General features: G+C 45.5%; 2 protein-coding genes across 4 annotated transcripts in view; one reads left to right on the top strand and one right to left on the bottom strand.

Annotated features, from left to right (window-relative positions):
• Positions 1-2773: 2773 nt before the first annotated feature.
• AHSA1 (activator of HSP90 ATPase activity 1) lies at positions 2774-14456 on the bottom strand. 2 transcript variants are annotated; one of them, XM_019009566.3, is made up of 9 exons: positions 13960-14456; positions 12427-12617; positions 9990-10072; positions 9473-9590; positions 7528-7616; positions 6547-6675; positions 4056-4157; positions 3732-3783; positions 2774-3169 (listed from the first exon to the last, which is right to left on the bottom strand). In XM_019009566.3, the coding sequence occupies exons 1-9, from the start codon at positions 14037-14039 to the stop codon at positions 2997-2999; spliced, it is 1017 nt and encodes a 338-aa protein (XP_018865111.1). In that variant the 5' UTR covers positions 14040-14456; the 3' UTR covers positions 2774-2996. The 2 variants fall into 2 exon arrangements, with proteins under 2 accessions (XP_018865111.1, XP_018865112.1); XM_019009567.2 differs by having other exon boundaries at positions 14247-14367.
• VIPAS39 (VPS33B interacting protein, apical-basolateral polarity regulator, spe-39 homolog) overlaps positions 14254-19427 on the top strand; it is a 31380-nt gene continuing 26206 nt past the window's right edge. Inside the window, exons 1-3 of one of the 2 annotated variants that reach the window (XM_019009564.3) lie at positions 14254-14734; positions 18133-18225; positions 18835-18937. In XM_019009564.3, the coding sequence (XP_018865109.2) occupies positions 18133-18225; positions 18835-18937 (196 nt within the window). In that variant the 5' untranslated portion in view covers positions 14254-14734. Of the gene's footprint in view, positions 14735-14892; positions 14912-18132; positions 18226-18834; positions 18938-19427 lie in introns of those variants that run through there. The other variant, XM_055361077.2, reaches the window with a different exon arrangement.

Below are 19427 nucleotides of genomic sequence, written 5' to 3'. Positions count from 1 at the left end.
GACATATGCACATTCTACAGATAAGGATATTCACCCAATTTGTTAGGAAGTGGAAGTTTTACTATTCAAACACAAAGTCGAAGTCCACAGTTTTATTTCTAGCTATGCCATTTGCTTTTTAGGTTCAGAGGGCTTACCAAAATGTTATCAGTAAAATGGCAATGGTAAGAATTGAATAGCCATCAATACTGGCACGTAATGGCAACTGCACATGTCACATGGCAGGCACTTAGCCTGGTGCCTTGGGTTTAATGAACGTATTGGTCATCTCTACTTGATTGATTCTAAGTGTTCTGGAACTGGTAACTTTCCAGCCAGGTGTGTGTGAAAAGGCTCACTTTTTCTTTTTCTTTTTTTTTTTTTTTTTTTGTTTTTGTTTTTTGAGTCGGAGTCTTGCTCAGTCACCCAGGCTGGAATGCAATCAATGGCGTGATCTTGGCTCACTGTAACCTCTGTGTCCCAGGTCCAAGCAATTCTCCCACTCAGCCTCCTGAGTAGCTGGGATTACAGGCACCTGCCATTATGCCCAGCTAATTTTTGTATTTTTAGTAGAGATGGGGTTTCACCATGTTGGCCAGGCTGGTCTCGAATCCCTGACCTCAGGTGTCTGCCCACCTTGGCCTCCCAAAATGCTGGGATTACAGGCGTGAGCCACTGCGCCTGGCCGAAAGGGCTCATTTGTTTGTTTGTTTGTTTTGAGACAGAGTCTCCATCTGTCGCCCAGGCTGGAGTGCAGTGGCTTGGTCTCGGTTCGCTGCAACCTCTGCCTCCCAGGTTCAAGTGATTCTCCTGCCTCAGCCTCCCGAGTAGCTAGGATTACAAGTGCCCGCCACTACACCCGGCTAATTTTTGTATTTTTAGTAGAGACAGGGTTTTGCGATGTTGGCCAGGCTGGTCTCGAACTCCTGACCTTGTGATCCGCCTGCCTCGGCCTCCCAAAGTGCTAGGATTACAAGCGTGACCCACCGCTCCCAGCCAAAGTATCATTTTTTTAATTAAAATTTTTTTTTTTATTATTGTTTTTGAGCCGGAGTCTCGCTCTGTCGTCCAGGCTGGAGTGCAGTGGCATGATCTCGGCTCACTGCAAGCTCCGCCTCCCAGGTTCACGCCGTTCTCCTGCCTCAGCCTCCCGAGTAGCTGGGACTACAGGTGCCCACTACCACGCCCAGCTGATTTTTTGTATTTTTAGTAGAGACGGGGTTTCACCGTGTTAGCCAGGATGGTCTCGATCTCCTGCCCTTGTGATCCGCCCGCCTCGGCCTCCCAAAGTGCTGGGATTACAGGCGTGAGCCACCGTGCCCGGCCCAAAGTCTCATTTTTTTAATCGTCTCTGTTAGGAGTCTGTTGGGAAGGGCCTGTTGATTTGATTCAAGCTAGACTCCAGGTTCTTCATCAAAAGGCATCATTTTGCACCCCTAGGAGGCAGATGTAATGTCAAACTAGATGTGGATTAGTTCAGCCCAGCACTCGTTAGTAATTCAAGCCAAAGATGGCTTTGGGAAGTGTAAATGAACCAGATCTTGAACTCTGCTTTAACCAGTTTTAGCCTGCAAGGTCTTGCTGCCACCCGATAAAACAGGCAATAAACAGACGAAGGAAATAGCTGTAGCTGCAGGAGGTAGCGTCTGGCTTAGAGGGCACTGACTCACGCTGGGGTGCAGGAAGTCAGGGCCAGGCTTGTCCAGGAGTGACTCTCCCTGTTCAGGTACTGTTACCTCTTCCTGCAATGTGGCAGTCTGAACCCACTATATCCCCAACACTTGGCTCATGGTCAGTGCCCAGCAAACTTAATGGTACCACATATTGTTAAATTAAGACAACAATTTCCTGAGTATGGGCTCTGCAGTTACAGTCCTTGTTGCAGTTATAGTCCTTGTTGCAAATCTCAACTCTGTTTGTTGGATCTGGGTGTTAAGAAATCCAAGGCTCACCTGTAGCAAATATGTATGTAAAATACTTATTTTTCAAGACAGTCTTATTCTGTCACCCAGGCTTGAGTACAGTGGTGCAATCTTGGCTCACACCTTCTGGGCTCAAGCAATTCTTGTGCCTCAGCCTCCTGAGTGGCTGGGATTACAGGCATGTGCCACCACATCAGTTAATTTTTGTATTTTTAGTAGAGATGGGGTTTCGCCATGTTGGCCAGGCTGGTCTCAAACTCCTGGCCTCAAGTGATCTACCTGCCTCAGCCTCCCAAAGTGCTGGGATTATAGACCTGAGCCACTGCGCCTGGCTATATGTAAAATACATGTATTTAAAAGCCAAGGCTTAAGTTCTTGTAAAACAAATGACAACAGTACCTACTGCGTATTATAGAGATCAACTGAGTTAATGCAAGTAAACAGTGTAGTGTCTGGTACTCAGTAACTGTGCAATGTAACAACAGAAGCTGCCACAAGTTAGGAATCTCCCACCTTCCCATATCCCAAACCAGCATCTGGTGATCACTTATCTTTGCAAGAGGGTGAGAGGCCATGGGCAGTGCAAAGTGAGAAGTCAACTGCACTGGCAGTAGAGGCATAGTGTTAGCACTCCCTACCCAAGTACCAACCCTCCCCTACTTTTATGGGTAAAAAGGCAGAAACTATTTACTAGTAAGAAAGACTAGCTCAGGAATGCCTGGTAGTGAGAAGCAAGCTCTGTGCCTCTTAATTACCTACACTTACCCAGAATAGAGACAAGGCTGTCCACCCCGTCCTTCTTTTTTGAATTCAAAACCTTCAAGGGAGCTCTCAATACCAGCCACTCAATCAACATAGGTTCCAGACACACATGTTTTTTAAATTATGTTTATTTAGCATATGTACACATAAAAGAGAAATTGCCCTCTGAACCCACCCAGCAGAAAACATGCACAAACCCAAGGTATATGTGGAGGGGAGGGGCCCCGGCCCCAAGTTAGCAGCTGGGACGATGCAATCCTGTGAGTCGCAAGCCCCAGTCAGGAGAGAGCTGGACTGAAGTGTCCAGCAGGCCGGAGTCCCCTGCCGCTGGCCCTAAAATAAGCGTGCGCCATAGCCAAAGGTCTGTTTAATGCCCTCAAAGTAGTACCGCTGCCAGCCCTGTCGCGTCCGCTCTTCCTCAGGAGCAGGGATGCCTCGACCTTCCATGCACAGCTCAGTCTCTCCGTTCTTGTCGATGAAGGTCAAGGTGATGGTGGCAAAGTGCCCTGGGAAAGGCAGAGGGGACGGAGGTTTCATATCTAGGGTTTCCATCTGAGTTTAAGACTGGGGCAACCTGGCTGGGCGTGGTGGCTCACACCTGTAATCCCAGCACTTTGGCAGGCTGAGGTGGGTGGATCACCAGAGGTCAGGAGTTCCAGACCAGCCTGGCTAACATGGTGAAACTCCATCTCTACTAAAATTACGTGGGCGTGGTGGCATGCACCTGTAATCCCAGCACTTTGGGAGGCTGAGGCAGGAGGATCACTTGAGCCCAGGAGTTCGAGACTAGCCTGGACAACGTAGTAGGACCCCATCTCTACAAAAAAAGTAAAAAAGTAAAAAAAAAAAAAAAAAAAGCTGGCATGGTGGCACACGTAGTCTCAGCTACTTGGGAAGCTGAAGCAGGAGGATCATTTGGGTCTGGGAGGTTAAGGCTGCAGTTTGCTGTGATTATGCCACTGCGCTCTAGCCTGGGTGACAGTGAGACCCTGTTTCCAAAAAAAAAAAAAAAAATTACAGCAAAGAGAAAAAGTTCTGGGGGTAATGGCAATAAATATGTTTACTTACCCTCTGGCCAAGATTTAAACCTCCACTTCATCACAATATGTTTCTCAGGGACCTAAAATAATCAAACAGCTCAGTCTATATTATATACTACAATGTACCCAGTCCTAGCTAGGATCAGTCATCTGCCCTTCATACGGAGTCTACCATCTGTGCAATTATATTACTTGCAAGAGAGTTCAAATCACAGCCTTTTTTTGAAAAACAAAATGTTTTATTAACAAAGAGATTAAAGCCTTACATTTTACCTATAGAGCTGAGAAAAAGAGAAATGTCACTCATCTGACCAAAGGCAACAACCTGAGTCTAGGGCCGGCAGGTACTCACCAGATCAGTAAATTCCCCAGAGACATTGCCATCTACCATGTGGAACTTTCCACCTCTGTCTGCTTCTAATGTTGCAGGAGCATGGGTAAAGGCCTGCACCAGCTGCAGGGAAAAAAAAAAAAGAGGCAGAACATACATGGCTTTCAGTGGGACCCAAGGACAAATGCCAGCTGAAGGCTGCATGCCTCAACTCTCATTTCCACCAGTCTGCCCCACAGGCGGGTCCAGGGTGTCCCTCTATTCTGTTTTAATACCAGCCAGGACTTGACTTCGGGAATTCTTTCTGATCTGATGATGCCATTACTTTGGACCCATTTACTTTTATTTATTTGAAATTGTATATGGTTCAGAAAGATATAAGAATGAGCTTATGAAAGAAAATTCTCAAGTAAATGTTTGAGACTTCTATTATCATTTCTGAGAACATGTCCCAAAATAGATCTATTCCATCTTTTATTTTATTTTATTTTTTTATTTATTGAGACGGAGTCTCACTTTGTTGCCCAGGCTGGAGTGCAGTGGCGCGATCTCGGCTCACTGCAACCTCTGCCCGTCCAGGTTTTAAGCAATTCTCTGCTTCAGCCTCTGGAGTAGCTGGGATTACAGGCGCATGCCACCATGCCTGGCTAACTTTTTGTATTTTTTAGTAGAGATGGGGTTTCACCATCTTGGCCAGGCTGGTCTTGAACTCCTGACCTCGTGATCCACCCACCTCGGCCTCCCAAAGTGCTGGGATTACAGGCGTGAGCCACCGCACCCAGCCCTTTTATTTTTTTTGAGATAGGTCTTGCTCTGTTGCCCAGGCCAAAGTGCAGTGGCATGATCATGGCTCACTGCAGCCCCGACCTCCTAAGCTTAGGTGATCCTCCCACCTCAGCTTCCTGAGGAGCTGGGACTACAGGCGCATACCACCATACCTGGCTAATTTTTGTATTTTTTGTAGAGACAGGGCTTCACCGTGTTGGCCAGGCTGGTCTCAAACTCCTGGGCTCAAGTAATTCACCCACCTCAGCCCCTCAAAGTGCTGGGATTAGAGATGTGAGCCACTGTGCCTGGCCTACTCCATATATATCAAATCAGTATCATTTTGCTGTGTTCGATTACCCAACAGTGCCGCTTTTACTTTTAAAAAGACTTTACTATTTTTTAAAGTAGGTAATACGAATACATGGTACAAAATTAAAAATAAACAGAAGGTTAAAAATGTTAGGAATCCTCCCATACAAAAGTATTTTAAAACTCTGAAAACTTTAGCTAGTTTGGAAGCAGAGATTCAACTGAAGTCTGTGTTGAAGTGCTAAATTCAATTCAAATGAAGACCACAGCTATGCTGCTAAGTCCTTCAAGGCAGCAGGCACAAAGCAGAACCAAGTTAGCCATCGAACGCAGTCTTTGGCATAGCCAGGTCATAACACATCTCCGGAGTCAACTAAGATAACTTTCTGAAGTACAGTACAATTTTGTTTATACACATCTTTTTAAATTTCTAGAAAACCCAGTCAATTGCTTCTCCAGTTCTTGGTTTTCTAAGGGGGAGAGAACTTATCACGAGAGTATTTTGGGTGCAGGCGCACAGACATACTAACACCCGTATACTACCTGGTACCTCTTAATTTATGGCTGTATTTACATTTTTGTTTAAAAAACAAGATCTTGATATTTTGTCCCACAGTATGTGGGAACTTCCACGTATCCTAACCGCCTTTACTATCAGATAATAAAGCTGAATACAGTCATGTTTCTCAACTCCACACTATAGCAGCAGAATGGCACAAGTCAGCTGTGCAACACAAAGAAGCCAGGAATTCTTCTGTGCTACAGAGTAACCAAGAATGGCCATTCACTTTTCTAGTAAGATTCACTCAGTGGTTTCTACTTATATGACCCAAAACTAGAACAGGCACGGTAGTGTGCACCTGTAGTCCCAGCTACTCAGGAGGCTGAGGAAGGAGGATCACTTGAGCCCAGAAGTTCAAGGTTAGTCTGGGCAACATAGCAAGACCAGGTCTTTTGTTTTTAAAATAAATAAATATGGCCGAGCACAGTGGTTTGCACCTGTAATCCCAGCACTTTGGGAGGCTGAGGCAGGCAGATCACTTGAGGTCAGGAGTTTCAGACCAGCCCATCTCTACTAAAAAATATGGTGAAACCCCATCTCTACTAAAAAACATAAAAATTAGCTAGGCGTGATGGCGTGTGCCTATAGTACCAGCTGTTCAGGACGCTGAGGCAGGAGAATCGCTTGAACCTGGGAGGCAGAGGTTGCAGTGAGCCAAGATCGTGCCACTGCACTCCAGCCTGGGCAGGTGACAGAGCAAGACTCCGTCTCAAAAAAAAAAGAGAATAGAGGGAGGGAAAAATTCACTTTGATGAAGTCCTCATGGCTCCAGTTCTGAGTACCTCTTCTGTACACTGCTGAAGGGATATGCCCCCAACTCAAGTCACCTAGAAGGGCAGATGGCATGAGGCCTGAAGGACAAGACTGACTTACCTCTTGGGTGGTAAACACTCTATAGAGCTCCTCTGGTGACGTCAGGAAGGTTTCCTTAAGAGTGATCTTACAAGTGGGGATTTTGACTCCAACAGGTCTGGCCTGGGTTTTTGAAGGAGCAGGCTTAGCCTGTGAAGGTGGCAGTGAAAATGATCAATACAGAGTAATGATACAACCTCAATCAACGTGGCTTCAGAGACAGTTGTACCATTCATTCTCATAAAAATGTTCACCTCCAAGGGTAATTATTCCAAGGGGTTTGAAGGGAATTTGAGTGTGTAGCTGTTTCAGTCATGAGGGTAATGATTCTGGAAACCTCCTCAATTCCCAGTAAAAATAACCACTCTACAAGGAAGACCCTGATAGTCAAATAACAAATCAAATCATTGAGATATTTTTGAAGAGCTCAGTGTAATTCTCAAACAATTTCTATGTTTAAATAGCTGGAAGCGGTTTTCTCCCCACTTCCAGAGTATCCACTTCACTATGCTGACAAAAGAGCAACAGGGCTCTAAACCAAGTGCTGAGCTTGAACCACAAAGTTCCATCTCTAGATAAAGTACTTGCTCACCCTGAAAATTGGGGAGATTGGGTGAAGACAGGGATGTAACTCCATTTCTTGATGGGACCTCTAATATCAAAGTATGAAATATCAACACACCAATTAGACTGAAGACTTATATAGGTGAAGACCATCCTTTGTTCATAACCTCCTAACTGGTGCTAAATGCAATCAAGAGTCAGACTTTTAACTGTCTGATAGCTCCTACTTGCTCTAGGGGTCTGCGATAAGTGAATTAAAACCAGGTTAAAGATGGGTGAATGAATGCATATTGCAGGCGCTCTGAAAAAGCACCATGAGCAGATCACAAGCTGGTCTGGCTTAGAGGTTAGGGACACAGAGAGCTGATACGTGGAATTAAGAAGGCGGTCTCTCAAGTTCCTTTGCAGACAGTCTCCCACCCCAGGAAAACCATTTACCTTGCGCTCCTCAGTTTTCAGTGCTGGCTGCCCCACTGGGTCTACTGACTCTCCATTCATTGTAGGTAAGATCATGCCCTGGGTGAACTCTGAAAAGATAAAATTCCAGCTCATGGAAGTTACTTCTTAGTAGCTGAGATCTGGAGTTTCATTACAGCTTGACAAACACAGCCATCCTACCACAGAATGAGGTTATGACCAGAAAAGGAAGAGGCTATTTTTACATCTTTACTTTTGGTCTATGCCAGACTGGTATCTGGGTATATGCCATAGAATATAGTATGTTCACTGGGATTATCTTTTTTTTTTTTTTTTGAGACGGAGTCTTGCTCTGTCGCCAGGCTGGAGTGCAGCCTGCACTCCAACTCACTGCAACCTCTGACTCCCTGGTTCAAGCTATTCTCCTGCCGCAGCCTCCTGAGTAGCTCGGATTATAGGCATGCACCACCATGCCCAGCTAATTTTTGTATTTTTAGTAGAGACGGGGTTTCATCATGTTGGCCAGGATGGTCTCGATCTCCTGACCTTGTGATCTACTGGCCTCGGCCTCCCAAAGTGCTGGGATTACAGGTGTGAGCCGCTGCACCTGGCCACTGGGATTATTTTTAAAAGCTTATCCTCCTGACTCAACTGGAAACATTATAACATATTAAGTGCATGTGAGGTCTACTATGGAAGGATGGCGTGAATGCCGTGGCACTTTGATGACTTCAAGAGTGGGTAATCTACCCAGCACCTATGGATGCATGGTTAGTGCCTTTCCTCCACTCTGCCTTACCTCTGCAGAAAAGCCACAACTAGTTATGGCACTGGTGTACTGGTCCTCCCCAAAAAGGTGTCTATCACCTTCCATCACCTTCTTTGATGGTTATTATACATATTCCAACACCAAGATCAGAATACACTGGCAGAAATGGAATCCCAGGGGAAAGCTGAGCTGACTTCTATTCTAAGCATCTAAATATCCCTGGAGAGTGATATCTTTGATATCAAAGATAGTCCAGACTGTATTCAAGTAATGAGTCCAGAGATGCCAAGTCTTTAGATTAGCGCTGTCCATTAGAAATATAATGTGAGCCTCAAATACAGTTTTTTGTTTTTTTGTTTTTTTTTTTTTTTGAGATGGAGTCTCCCTCTGTCACCCAGGCTGGAGTGCAATGGCGCGTTCTTGGCTCACCGCAACCTTCACCTCCTGGGTTCAAGCAATTCTCCTGCCTCAGCCTCTTGAGTAGCTGGGATTACAGGCATGCACCACCACACCCGGCTAATTTTGTATTTTTAGTAGAGATGGGGTTTCTCTATTGGTCAGGCTGGTCTCGAACTCCCGACCTCAGGTGATCCGCCCACCTCGGCTTCCCAAAGGGCTGGGATTATAGGCGTGAGCCACTGCACCCAGCCCATAGTGTAATTTATACTCACAGCACATCTCTTGTGTTTTTTGGTCATCCAGGCTGGAGTGCAGTGGCATGATCTCAGCTCATTGCAACCTCCCTGCCTCCTGGGCTCAAGCCACTCTCCCACCTCAGCCTCCCGAGTAGCTGGGATTACAGGCACGGGCCACCACATCCAGCTAATTTTTGTATTTTTTGTAGAGACAGGGTTTCACCATGTTGCCCAGGCTGGTCTCAAATTCCTGAGCTCAGGCAATCAGCCCACCTCAGCCTCCAACAGTGCTGGGATTACAAGTGTGAGCCACCGCGCCGGGCCCTCACAGCACATCTCAGTTTGGTCTAGCCACATCTAAAATGCTCAACCATCAATATTAGACAACACAGCTCCAGATCTTTCTCTTACTCCGAGCTTATGGACTGACTTTAAGATGAAATAAGCCCCCTCCCCCCAAATCTTTACCCATTTGCCAAAGAAAGGACTGTCCAGGCCCTTAACCAGAGTCTAACAGGTGGAAACTACCTCCTTAAGGCACACAGAACTACTCAAGGGATACCTGTTTTGAGGGTGCTGATGTAAATTCCCATTGCTTCTCTTAGAAGTTTCACCCCTTCTTCCTTCATTAAGGCCACGAGATTTGTGTCAGGCTCATCTTTGGCAAGGCTCACACTAATCTGGGTGAAAGATGAGAAGTAGGTGGTAAATAACTTGAGGGGCACCCTCATTATGGAATGTGGGGGCTGAGCAATCAGGTAACTGCTGACATTTCCAAAGGAAATGCATGAGTACTGCGGTATTCGTACAATCCCCATTAGTGTTCCTTCTTGAGTCCTCTCTGTCAAGTGGCTAATGTTAGTTAGAACCCATGTCACTAGCTAAAGTGAAGAAATTAAAGGAGTGCAAATTGCTCTAGAAGTTTCCAATGGCACCATATGCCTAGAAAATTATCTGCAGACTAGGGTTCTGAATGCTTGGACCAAGCCTGGGCTATGAATCCTGAATGACAGGTCACTTTTCTCATCTGAGAATAAGAGGATATAGAGGACTCGGATTAGGAGTTATGAAGCACGAACCTCCACTTCATCCACGCTGTTTTCATCAGACAAATTGGGGATCTCCACATGTCCTTTGTACTGTACTCCTGACTTAGAAGTACCTGTCAAAACCAATGCAATGTCATTAGTCCACTCCTTGGCAGGAAAGGTCTCTGCTCCAGGGTCCTAACTGCTACCTCACTTCTGCTGCTTTTGGATGGCTGAACTGATCCTCTTTATTCTGAGAATGCCACATGCCAGATGCAATCAACACCCACACCCCCAAAAGAAATGTCTTTCCTCACCAGGTTACTGGAAACCAACTATGTTATTACAATGTGGGACAAAGAGCTACAGATTTGGTACTAGCATGAGTTATACCATGAGAACTTGGGTCAAAAGCCAGTAGTTCTGCTAGAATACTTGTTTTGAAAATATCAATTTATTTCAGTGCAACTGAAATATTAGGGAACAATTTGATTATAATGAGAAGTTCATGTTTGCTTCTATGTGACTCCATCCATGAGAAACACTAGGTGAATACGGAAAGCCTCACCCAGCTACATAGGATACATAAAACACACACATCTCAAACACCTATCTGCCAATGACCTCAGTTTACAGCGTGTGTTGTGAGCCATACCCATCCTCAACTAGTGTAATGTTCCTTCTGATTGTGGATGACTCTCCTTCTACCATTCCATAGTAGTCCTCAAGCTGCAACCCTTCTGATGCCCACTTCCCCCCCCCTCCCCAAGACAGAGTCTTGCTCTGTTGCTCAGGCTGGAGTGCAGTGGCATGATCTTGGCTCATTGCAACCTCCACCTCCCAGGTTCAAGCAATTCTTCTGCCTCAGCCTCCCAAGTAGCTGGGATTACAGGTGCGTGCCACTACGCACAGCTAATTTTTGTATTTTTTAGTAGAGATGGGGTTTCACCATGTTGGCCAGGTGTGTCTCCAATTCCTGACCTCGTGATCCACCTGCCTCAGTCTCCCAAAGTGCTGAGATTACAGGCGTGAGCCGCCGCACCTGGCTTTGATGCCCACTTTCACAAATAAACTTCAGGTCTTTTCCATGGTAAAGCACCATATTTATTGTAGTATTCACCTATTTTTTATTTTTTTTGAGATGGAGTCTCACTCTGTTGCCCAGGCTGGAGTGCAACAGTGTGATCCCAGCTCACTGCAACCTCCGCCTCCTGGGTTCAAGCGATTCTCCTGCCTCAGCCTCCCAAGTAGCTGGGACTACAGGCACATGCCACCACGCCTGGCTAATTTTTTGTATTTTTAGTAGAGACGGGGTTTCACTGTGTCAGCCAGGATGGTCTTGATCTCCTGACCTCGTGATCCGCCCACCTTGGCCTCCCAAAGTGCTGGGATTACAGGCGTTAGCCACCACGCCCGGCCTATATTTATCTATTTCTTACCATTTAATGTGCACAAAACTATGCTACCAATTTTTAGTCCCTATATTAAAAAAAAAATTGTCGGCCAGACACAGTTCGAGACCAGCCTGGCCAACATGGTGAAACCCATCTCCAATAAAAATACAAAATTAGCCGGTCGTGGTGGCGGGCACCTGTAATCCTACTTGGGAGGCTGAGGCAGGAGAACTGGTTAAACCCGGGAAGTGAAGGTTGCAGTGAGCCAAGATCGCGCCACTGCACTCCAGCCTGGGTGACGAGCAAAACTCTGTCTAGAAAAAAAAAAGGAGGTCTCAGCAAGATGACACCGAAGATTCCTTCCATACTACTATGCTTCAAGTGTGCTTTAAAAACAAATTAACAAAAATCATGGACAGATAGATCTACTTTCACCCTTCTTTATGATATGACTATTCACTTCGGAAATGTTTATCAAAGCACAAATTTCATGCTTTGCCCCATACACAGACAGTAGCTATCTCATACTCCCTTAGCTTTAGTGCCTTTTTACATTCAGGCTCCCGACAGTCAGGACTGTCCAAAACGGTCATACGCATGACCTCAATTTTTTCCTAATGTCATACACAAGGGACATAAAACTAGAAGATAGATAAAACAGCCCCAAATTACTGTCACACACAAGCTTCATTAGCGCAGTGGTTTAATCTGTTAAGATTCACACTGAAGACAGTGCAAAAAGATCAAGACCAAAAAAATCCTCTCCTTCCTCCTTTTAAATCATTCACAAGATACATGTAGCTAGTCTGAAGAAATATCATCGTAGGTGTCCCAACAAAGACCAAGGCCCAAAGATGCAGTGGCCCGGCCACTTCATGGATGGGACTTATGAGACCCAGACACAGGAAATCCATTTAGCATCCCACAATGGCAAAGAAATTCCAGGACTCGATACTGCTTTACATAGGACTCCAAAGCAGCAACATCTGCCTTCTCCCTTCAAGGTCTGTAACTCCTCAAAACTGTTCTCTCCAGCTACTTAACAGGTTAAACAAAACACAGTTAATCTCTCTGACAGCCCAGCTTAGACTTACCTGTCCAGTTTAGTTTGACGCTCCATTCATAAAAGAAGATGAGTTTCCCTTTGCGATTGTTAATGGATGCCTCTCCATCAAGCTTACTCACTTCCGTCACCTCACACTTGCCTTCTTCATTTTGAACCTGCACTGCCAGGAACAGTGTTTTCAGCTTATCCGTGGACCAATTTGAAGCATCTCTCTCCGTCCTGCAAAGCAGAAACAAAGCTATGAACCAGCAGTCAAACGGAGGATACGCTGCTCTATGCAAGAGAATACGAGGTTAAAGGAGGCCTGACAAATAGTTTGAAAAGAACACAAAAACTCCCAGTCCCACTCCAGTATGTCCACAAACATGTCATTCTTTTTTAGGAAGACAAGGGGTTGCACACTGTCAACAAAGACAGCTGCTGTAGAAAATGGTATAAACTCAATGGAAAATTATGCTCTCCTTTCTCTGCATGATGGTGCGGGGGAATACTCGATACTTTAACATGGCGCCCCCATTTGACCAAGTGGAAAACTGCACATATTGCTGAGATCAGGAACACAGACTGGACCATGAAAGAACAGTACTTAGCTAAAAGGCCCAGAAAGGATTAAACCAATAACCCTGACCTCATTGGCACAGTGTTCTGACCTATCAGATTCGCACTTGTATTATAAACTTCCTACACATTCACTGCCCCCTAGATGGCCACAAAAACGTTAAGTCCAGGGCTTCAAAACAAACAACAAAAATTAGGTCAAGTACTCTGCATGTTAAGAAGAGAGAATACAAAGTGAGATATGGAAAAGAAACATCACTATCTGCCTTCCTACTTATCAACTATTAGAGAAAACAACAGCAAAAAAAGCTGCAACAAAGTAACGGTACAATACAAACACTACGAACAAAGTTCAGTGGAATTCAAAAATAAGGAAACATTACTTTGGGAAGATTTCATGAAGCAGGGCAGTTATTTTAAGAACGGTCAGGTTATAAAACCACGGCTGCTCGGCAACCTGGAGTTCCAACACACCCGACCTGATAGTTCCGGGTGAGAGGCCGCAGCTATCTGAGCTCCGAGCACCTGCACAACACGTTCTCAATCTCCCGCGGGACCGCTACAGCGGTCCCCTATGAATGACTTTTAATTTTACCGCAGGCCGCAAAATAGGAATTACAGACCCCTGGCCTTAGGCCTTTCACAGCTATCTCCCAACACAATCAAAGGAGGTTCCAGTCTCAGTGACTCCTCTGGCCACGTGCAGTAAGCACCTCCCTGCTCGGGCTGGATGCAGCAGCCAGGGCGTTATCCCCTAGTCTTTCTGACAACCCTCCTCTGGGGCGCAGCCCTCCACGTCCATCTCCCTCCCCTCAAACACTAAGAAGGTGACTGCGGAGTGGAGAGGCCTGGGGCTACGGACCCCTGCCATAGGAAGGACCCACCCCCATCTCCGGACACGGCTACCTCAGCCCCAGCTCTGTCCGGGCCGAGGTTCTAGGAACCCTGAAACCCTGGCCCGGCCGCAGGTCTCCCAAGGCCGGCCTGCTTTGCTGGCCCTCACCAGTGCCAGTTGTTGACGTTGGTGGCGTCCGCCCGCTCCTCCACGATCCAGCGTGGGTCTCCCTCACCCCACTTGGCCATCGGCTCTCCTATCGCGGCGCCACCAGCTCCGGAGCAGCCGTAGCCACAGCCTCAGGACCGCTTAGTGCCAGCCGCCCGGCAGCGCCTGGAAACTACTAGAAGCGGCCGCAAGCACCTCCTGGCTTGCTTTTCCCTCCACCCCCTCCCCGCCTTAACTTCCGGCTCCTCCCCACGCCCACCGGTTACTTCCGTCCCAACTCGCCGCACCGTGGGTTCCGCGTGATTTAGAGATCCTTCAGACTCCCTCGGGTTCTCCCCAAAAAGCGTCCCGAAACCCAACTGCTCATACAACCATTCCTCACCCATAGGAAAACAAAGAACACGTCTCATTGCTTCCCTGGACCCTAAATCGCCCTTGCTGAGCCTCATGGGAATTGTAGTCTTGTTACGTGACCCGCTGGATAACCGCGGAAGGTCGTGCGGAAAGGAGAGGAAATGACCTAGCACGGTGCTTGGGGTTTCTGGGGGCTGTAGTCAAGAAGCCTTGTGGTTCGTCGGGACAGCGCCTGACAGCAGAGGCAGAAGAAACTACGACTTCCAGCATGCCCTGCGGTCTCGTTATTTGTGTTTTCTCTCCGCCCTACGATTATTCCCTTCCGCCCCCTTCTCTAAGCTGCACAGCCTGAATAGAAGGGCTGGTCCAGCGGCGGCGGAGGCTGGCGCTGTCCTGAGAGGGAGGGCTCTGTGCGGAAGAGGTGAGGGTGTCCCAAGCCCCTTGGGTCGCGTATCTGGCTGAGTCCAGCCTCTCCGCATCTTGATCTTTTCCCCTCTTCTAGGGGGCATGCCTACACCCTACGACTACAGGCCTGATTGTCTTCTTTCAGTCAGGGCGACCCTTGGGCGCTGGAGTACGCTTGGGATTGGGGCTGCGAGTGAGCACCAGCGATTGGTTCGGAAGCGGACATTTGGTTCAGAACGAGCATTTAACTCTGCCAGGGATCCGCTGGGCTCTGACGACTGCGGTAGATCCATGGCTTCCTGGACGTTCACCCGTAGAGTCATCCTAGCTTAACTCTTGTTCCCTGGTCTCAGTTCACAAGCCTCACCTGTATCTTCCTGGCTCGGAAGATAATTGAAACCAAGTCTGACTTGTCAGTAGCTGGTTTTTGGAGTTTTCTGAGGCAGGGAGCATGTTGTGGTTTTCTTGCTGATTCTTCTGTTTTCCTTTGTAAAGTTCGTGTTCTCCCCTGAGGTCTCTCACCCTGCCTTGTGGGCTGTCAGTAATCAAGAGACGATAAAGACAAACCTCTGAAGTATTTTAAATCATGTTGAAGCACCTGTCACTCTTAAGAGTGACAATCGTACCTGATTACTTTATAACTCTAGAGCCACTAGATCATTATCTATACTTGCCAAGTAAACCTAGCTTCTCATTTGGCGTTATAAATACAAATTGATGGCAGTTGTCTACTGCCCTTGCATGGTTAAAAAGATTCCAGAAATCCTCTGGCAGATTATTGTGTTTGTTAGACACATTCTGTGTCTATCTGTAGATAACTACTATAGTGAAGGAATGATCTCTAGTTTTCTGGAAAGTGAAAAATAGGTAGAAGGACCATGCAAGACACTAGAAATGGTCTAGGAGCCAGAAAGCCTGGATTGTAATTTGAAATAGGAGCACTTAACAAAGTGGCTTTGATACTGAACTCTTTTGTGCCTCACTTTCCCCATGAGTAACATGGAAATGGAATCTCCCAGGCCTACCTTACAAGATTGTTCTGAGGATCAAACGAATGACAGAGTGATTTATGAACTGACATGTGTGCCAGAGACATTTATATGTTCTATACACATCTTCAGCATTTGTGGCTACTCAGAATTTTTGTATTTTTTTTAATCTTTAGGATTGCTAAAAAATATTTTCTTTTTTAGCTTTTCCCAAGGTACCAGGATGATGTATTAATAATAAAAGTTACTATTGAGTGTTAATTTTGGGTCAGGCACTAAGCACTTTACATGTATTAACTGGTTTACTCCTCATAACCATTTCTAAGGTAGGTCATCTGTTATGCCCATTTAACAGACGGGAAAACCAAGACAGAAAAATGTCAGTATGATATTCCACATTAAGAGGAAATAACATTTAGTATTTACTTTCTGCTAGACACTTTTATAGATGTTCCCTGCAACCCTGTGAGATAGGATATAATTTTCTCCAAGGCTTAGAAGTAAAGTCATTTATCCACTTTGCTCAGAATTAAGAGAAACCAGGATCTGAACTCAAGGTTGCCTGACTACAATGTCTGTGTGGGATGATTTCATGGTGTCTGCCAGCATTTTTGGTTTATCTCCCTAAAATTAAATGCAGAAAAGGATTTTTAGACAACCCTGTTCCAGTAGAAATCAATAAGTGATGTCTGCCATGAGAAGGGACCAGATAGTAGAAAATTCCCACAATACCCTTGCTATCCCTATATCCCCTGAGTTGAAAACAGAGTCAGGAAGTAACAGTAGAGTATCTTTAAGGGCTATCAAAAGCCTCAACAGGACTACCATGACAAGGCTTTTCTCAAGCTTTTATTGATGAAGGTGCTATTAAAAGGAAAAGCAAGTGGTTCTTTTAGAACTTGATGCTGTTTAGCCTTTACAGTTATTTTTGGTGCTGTGGGAGTTTTATACCCAGTCCTTGGCTTAAATCATAGTTTTCATTCTAATCCTGTTGACATTGATAGTTTAGTTTGTAATTCTGTTTCCTTATTTGGAGATAGGGAGGGTCTCACTGTGTCACCCAGGCTGGAGTGCAGTGGTGTAATCTCAGCTCATAGCAGCCTCGACGTCCCAAGCTCAGGTGATCCTCCCACCTTAGCCTCCCAAGCAGCTGGGACTACGTCACCATGTCCAGCTAGTTTTTTGTTTTGTTTTTTAAATTTTTTTGTAGAGACAGTTTTACAATGTTGCCCAGGCTAGTCTTGAACTTGGGCTCAGGCGATCTTCCCACCTCAGTCTCCCAAAGTGCTGAGATTACAGATATGAGCCACTGTGCCCTGCCTAGTTTGTAATTCTAGGGCAAAACTTGTTTTTGCAGGGCAAAATTGAATTTTATAGTAGTTGTAACAGGGACTTGTGGTCTTTTGACTACTTCTTTATATACTTGCTTTTCTTGGCCATCCCCTCATTTCTCAAATTTTGGCTAACAGTTGTTAATAAAATAGTCATAATTTGAAGATTTAGGTGAGATAATTCTGCTTCTTTTAATTGCTTTGCTTTCCATTCTTTCAGGCATTTAAAAAGCATACATGAGGGTGGAATATTTGTCAGTTTCATTCACTGTAGTATTCCCAGAGCCTAGAACAGTGCCTCAGAGATGGTGCTCAATAAGTATTTGTTGAAAATGTGAATACAATTTTTGTCTGTTTTGTGCATGTTCTGATTGCTCTTCCTTGTGTATTCAGCAAAGTTTTTTGATAGGTTCTTATAGCATTTGCCTTCTTGCACTGTTGCTTTTAATACATACCTATGCTGAATGCCCTAGCTCTGTTGTAGGGTCCCCACGTCTGACACTTTTTTTTTTTTTTTTTTTGGAGACGGAGTTTCGCTCTTGTTGCCCAGGCTGGAGTGCAATGGTGCGATCTCTGCTCACCGCAACCTCTGCCTCCCAGGTTCAAGCGATTCTCCTGCCTCAGCCTCCTGAGTAGCTGGGATTACAGGCATGCGCAACCATGCCAGGCTAATTTTGTATTTTTAGTAGAGACGGGGTTTCTCCATGTTGGTCAGGCTGGTCTCGAACTCCTGACCTCAGGTGTTCTGCCTGCCTCGGCCTCCCAAAGTGCTGGGATTAAAGGCCTGAGCCACTGCACCCAGCCTCTGGCACTTTTTTATATACCTTACAACACCTGAGAGAGTGCCCTGGACAAAGTGGATGCTCTTAAGAATGGATGACTACTTATGGGTAATTAGAAGATTAGAAGTATGATTTGATCAGTTGGAGACCCAAGAATCTGGTTTTATATGGCAGGTTCAGTATTTGTTTTACCAGATTCTTTTCTGCATCCTTGATTTTTGGGATCAGTTAGTGGTGCAGGAAACTAAGGCTTTTGGAACTCTTTAGGGAGAGACCCAGAAAGGGGCAATGTATGTTTTCCTGTCACTGTAGATGAATCGGACAAAGGGTGATGAGGAGGAGTATTGGAACAGCTCCAAGTTCAAGGCTTTTACCTTTGACGATGAAGATGATGAGCTTTCACAGGTAGGTCAACTGCTGAAGTGTGTACTCTTCTCCACAGTGCCACTCTAAAATTCCTTCCTCTTGCATTCTGGGTAACTAGGCTTTTGACCATGTATGTCTTCATTAGGCCTCAGGAAAGAGCCAGAAGGATTGTAAAATCCAGCTCACTGCCTTTCTTACTTTACCTTTTTAAGATGATTTATTCCTACAGGTTTTTTTTTCTTTTGAAGAACCCCAAGTCTTTTATTTATGTGATATATATTTTTTTATTTTTGAAAGGTGAACTGGATTGGAAGATTTATCTTCGTTGTGTCTATTTTGCAGTTGAGGAATCATTTATTTTTAGAGAGGTGAATAAATTCACTCAGGTTTACATAGCAAGTCACTGCCAGGAATATGATGAGAATTCAAAAGTGACTTTGATTCCTCCTAACTCTTTTATCACTGGACTGTAGTGTTGGCTAAAAATCAGTTTGTTTTCTTGGCAAATATGTAGTACGCTAGGCTTTCGATTGCACAGGGTGAGTGTTGGCCACCTTCAGGCCCCAATTCCTCAGCCTTCTTGATTGTCAGAAGAGAGGTGGGAAATGATGATTTGCCTGAGCACCCTAGCCTTGTGTCCCTCTGCAGTTAAAGGAGTCCAAGCGGGCGGTGAACAGCCTCCGAGACTTCGTGGATGATGATGACGATGATGACCTGGAGCGAGTCAGCTGGAGTGGGGAACCTGTGGGAAGTAAGTAGAAGAGTCCCTAGGCGGGGATAGATGTTGAGGATTCTTATCACTGATGAAGGCTCTACTTGTTTGTTTCTTCAATGCTAGTTAGGAGAGGGACTAGGATAAGACTATTTTCAGATAAGCATACATCTGGAAACTTAACTCCAGGAGAAGATACTTGGGAAATCCAGCAGGAGTTCCCACATGGCTATATAGGTCTGCTCTTCAGGGGTTGACGCTTGGCTGGCTATTTCATTCTCATTTGGGGTGCTTGTTAAAATGACATACTCCTAGGCTTTATCCCGGAGATTCTGTTCATTAGGTCTTCTGCGGAGTAGAGGGGGTCTCAAATTTTAATAAACACTGCAGGTGATTCTGATATGTAGCCATATTTGGGACCTACTGACTTGACTCAGTATACTAGTAACTGATTGACAGAACGGACTTCCTTACCCACCAAGTCTCACAGCTTAGCTGTATCTGATACCACTTAATACTTTTTCAGAGT

The sequence above is a fragment of the Gorilla gorilla genome, chromosome 15 (assembly GCF_029281585.2).
Source record: "Gorilla gorilla gorilla isolate KB3781 chromosome 15, NHGRI_mGorGor1-v2.1_pri, whole genome shotgun sequence".
In the NCBI taxonomy this organism is placed as follows: domain Eukaryota; kingdom Metazoa; phylum Chordata; class Mammalia; order Primates; family Hominidae; genus Gorilla; species Gorilla gorilla.
This window is presented reverse-complemented; position numbering and strand designations above follow the sequence as displayed.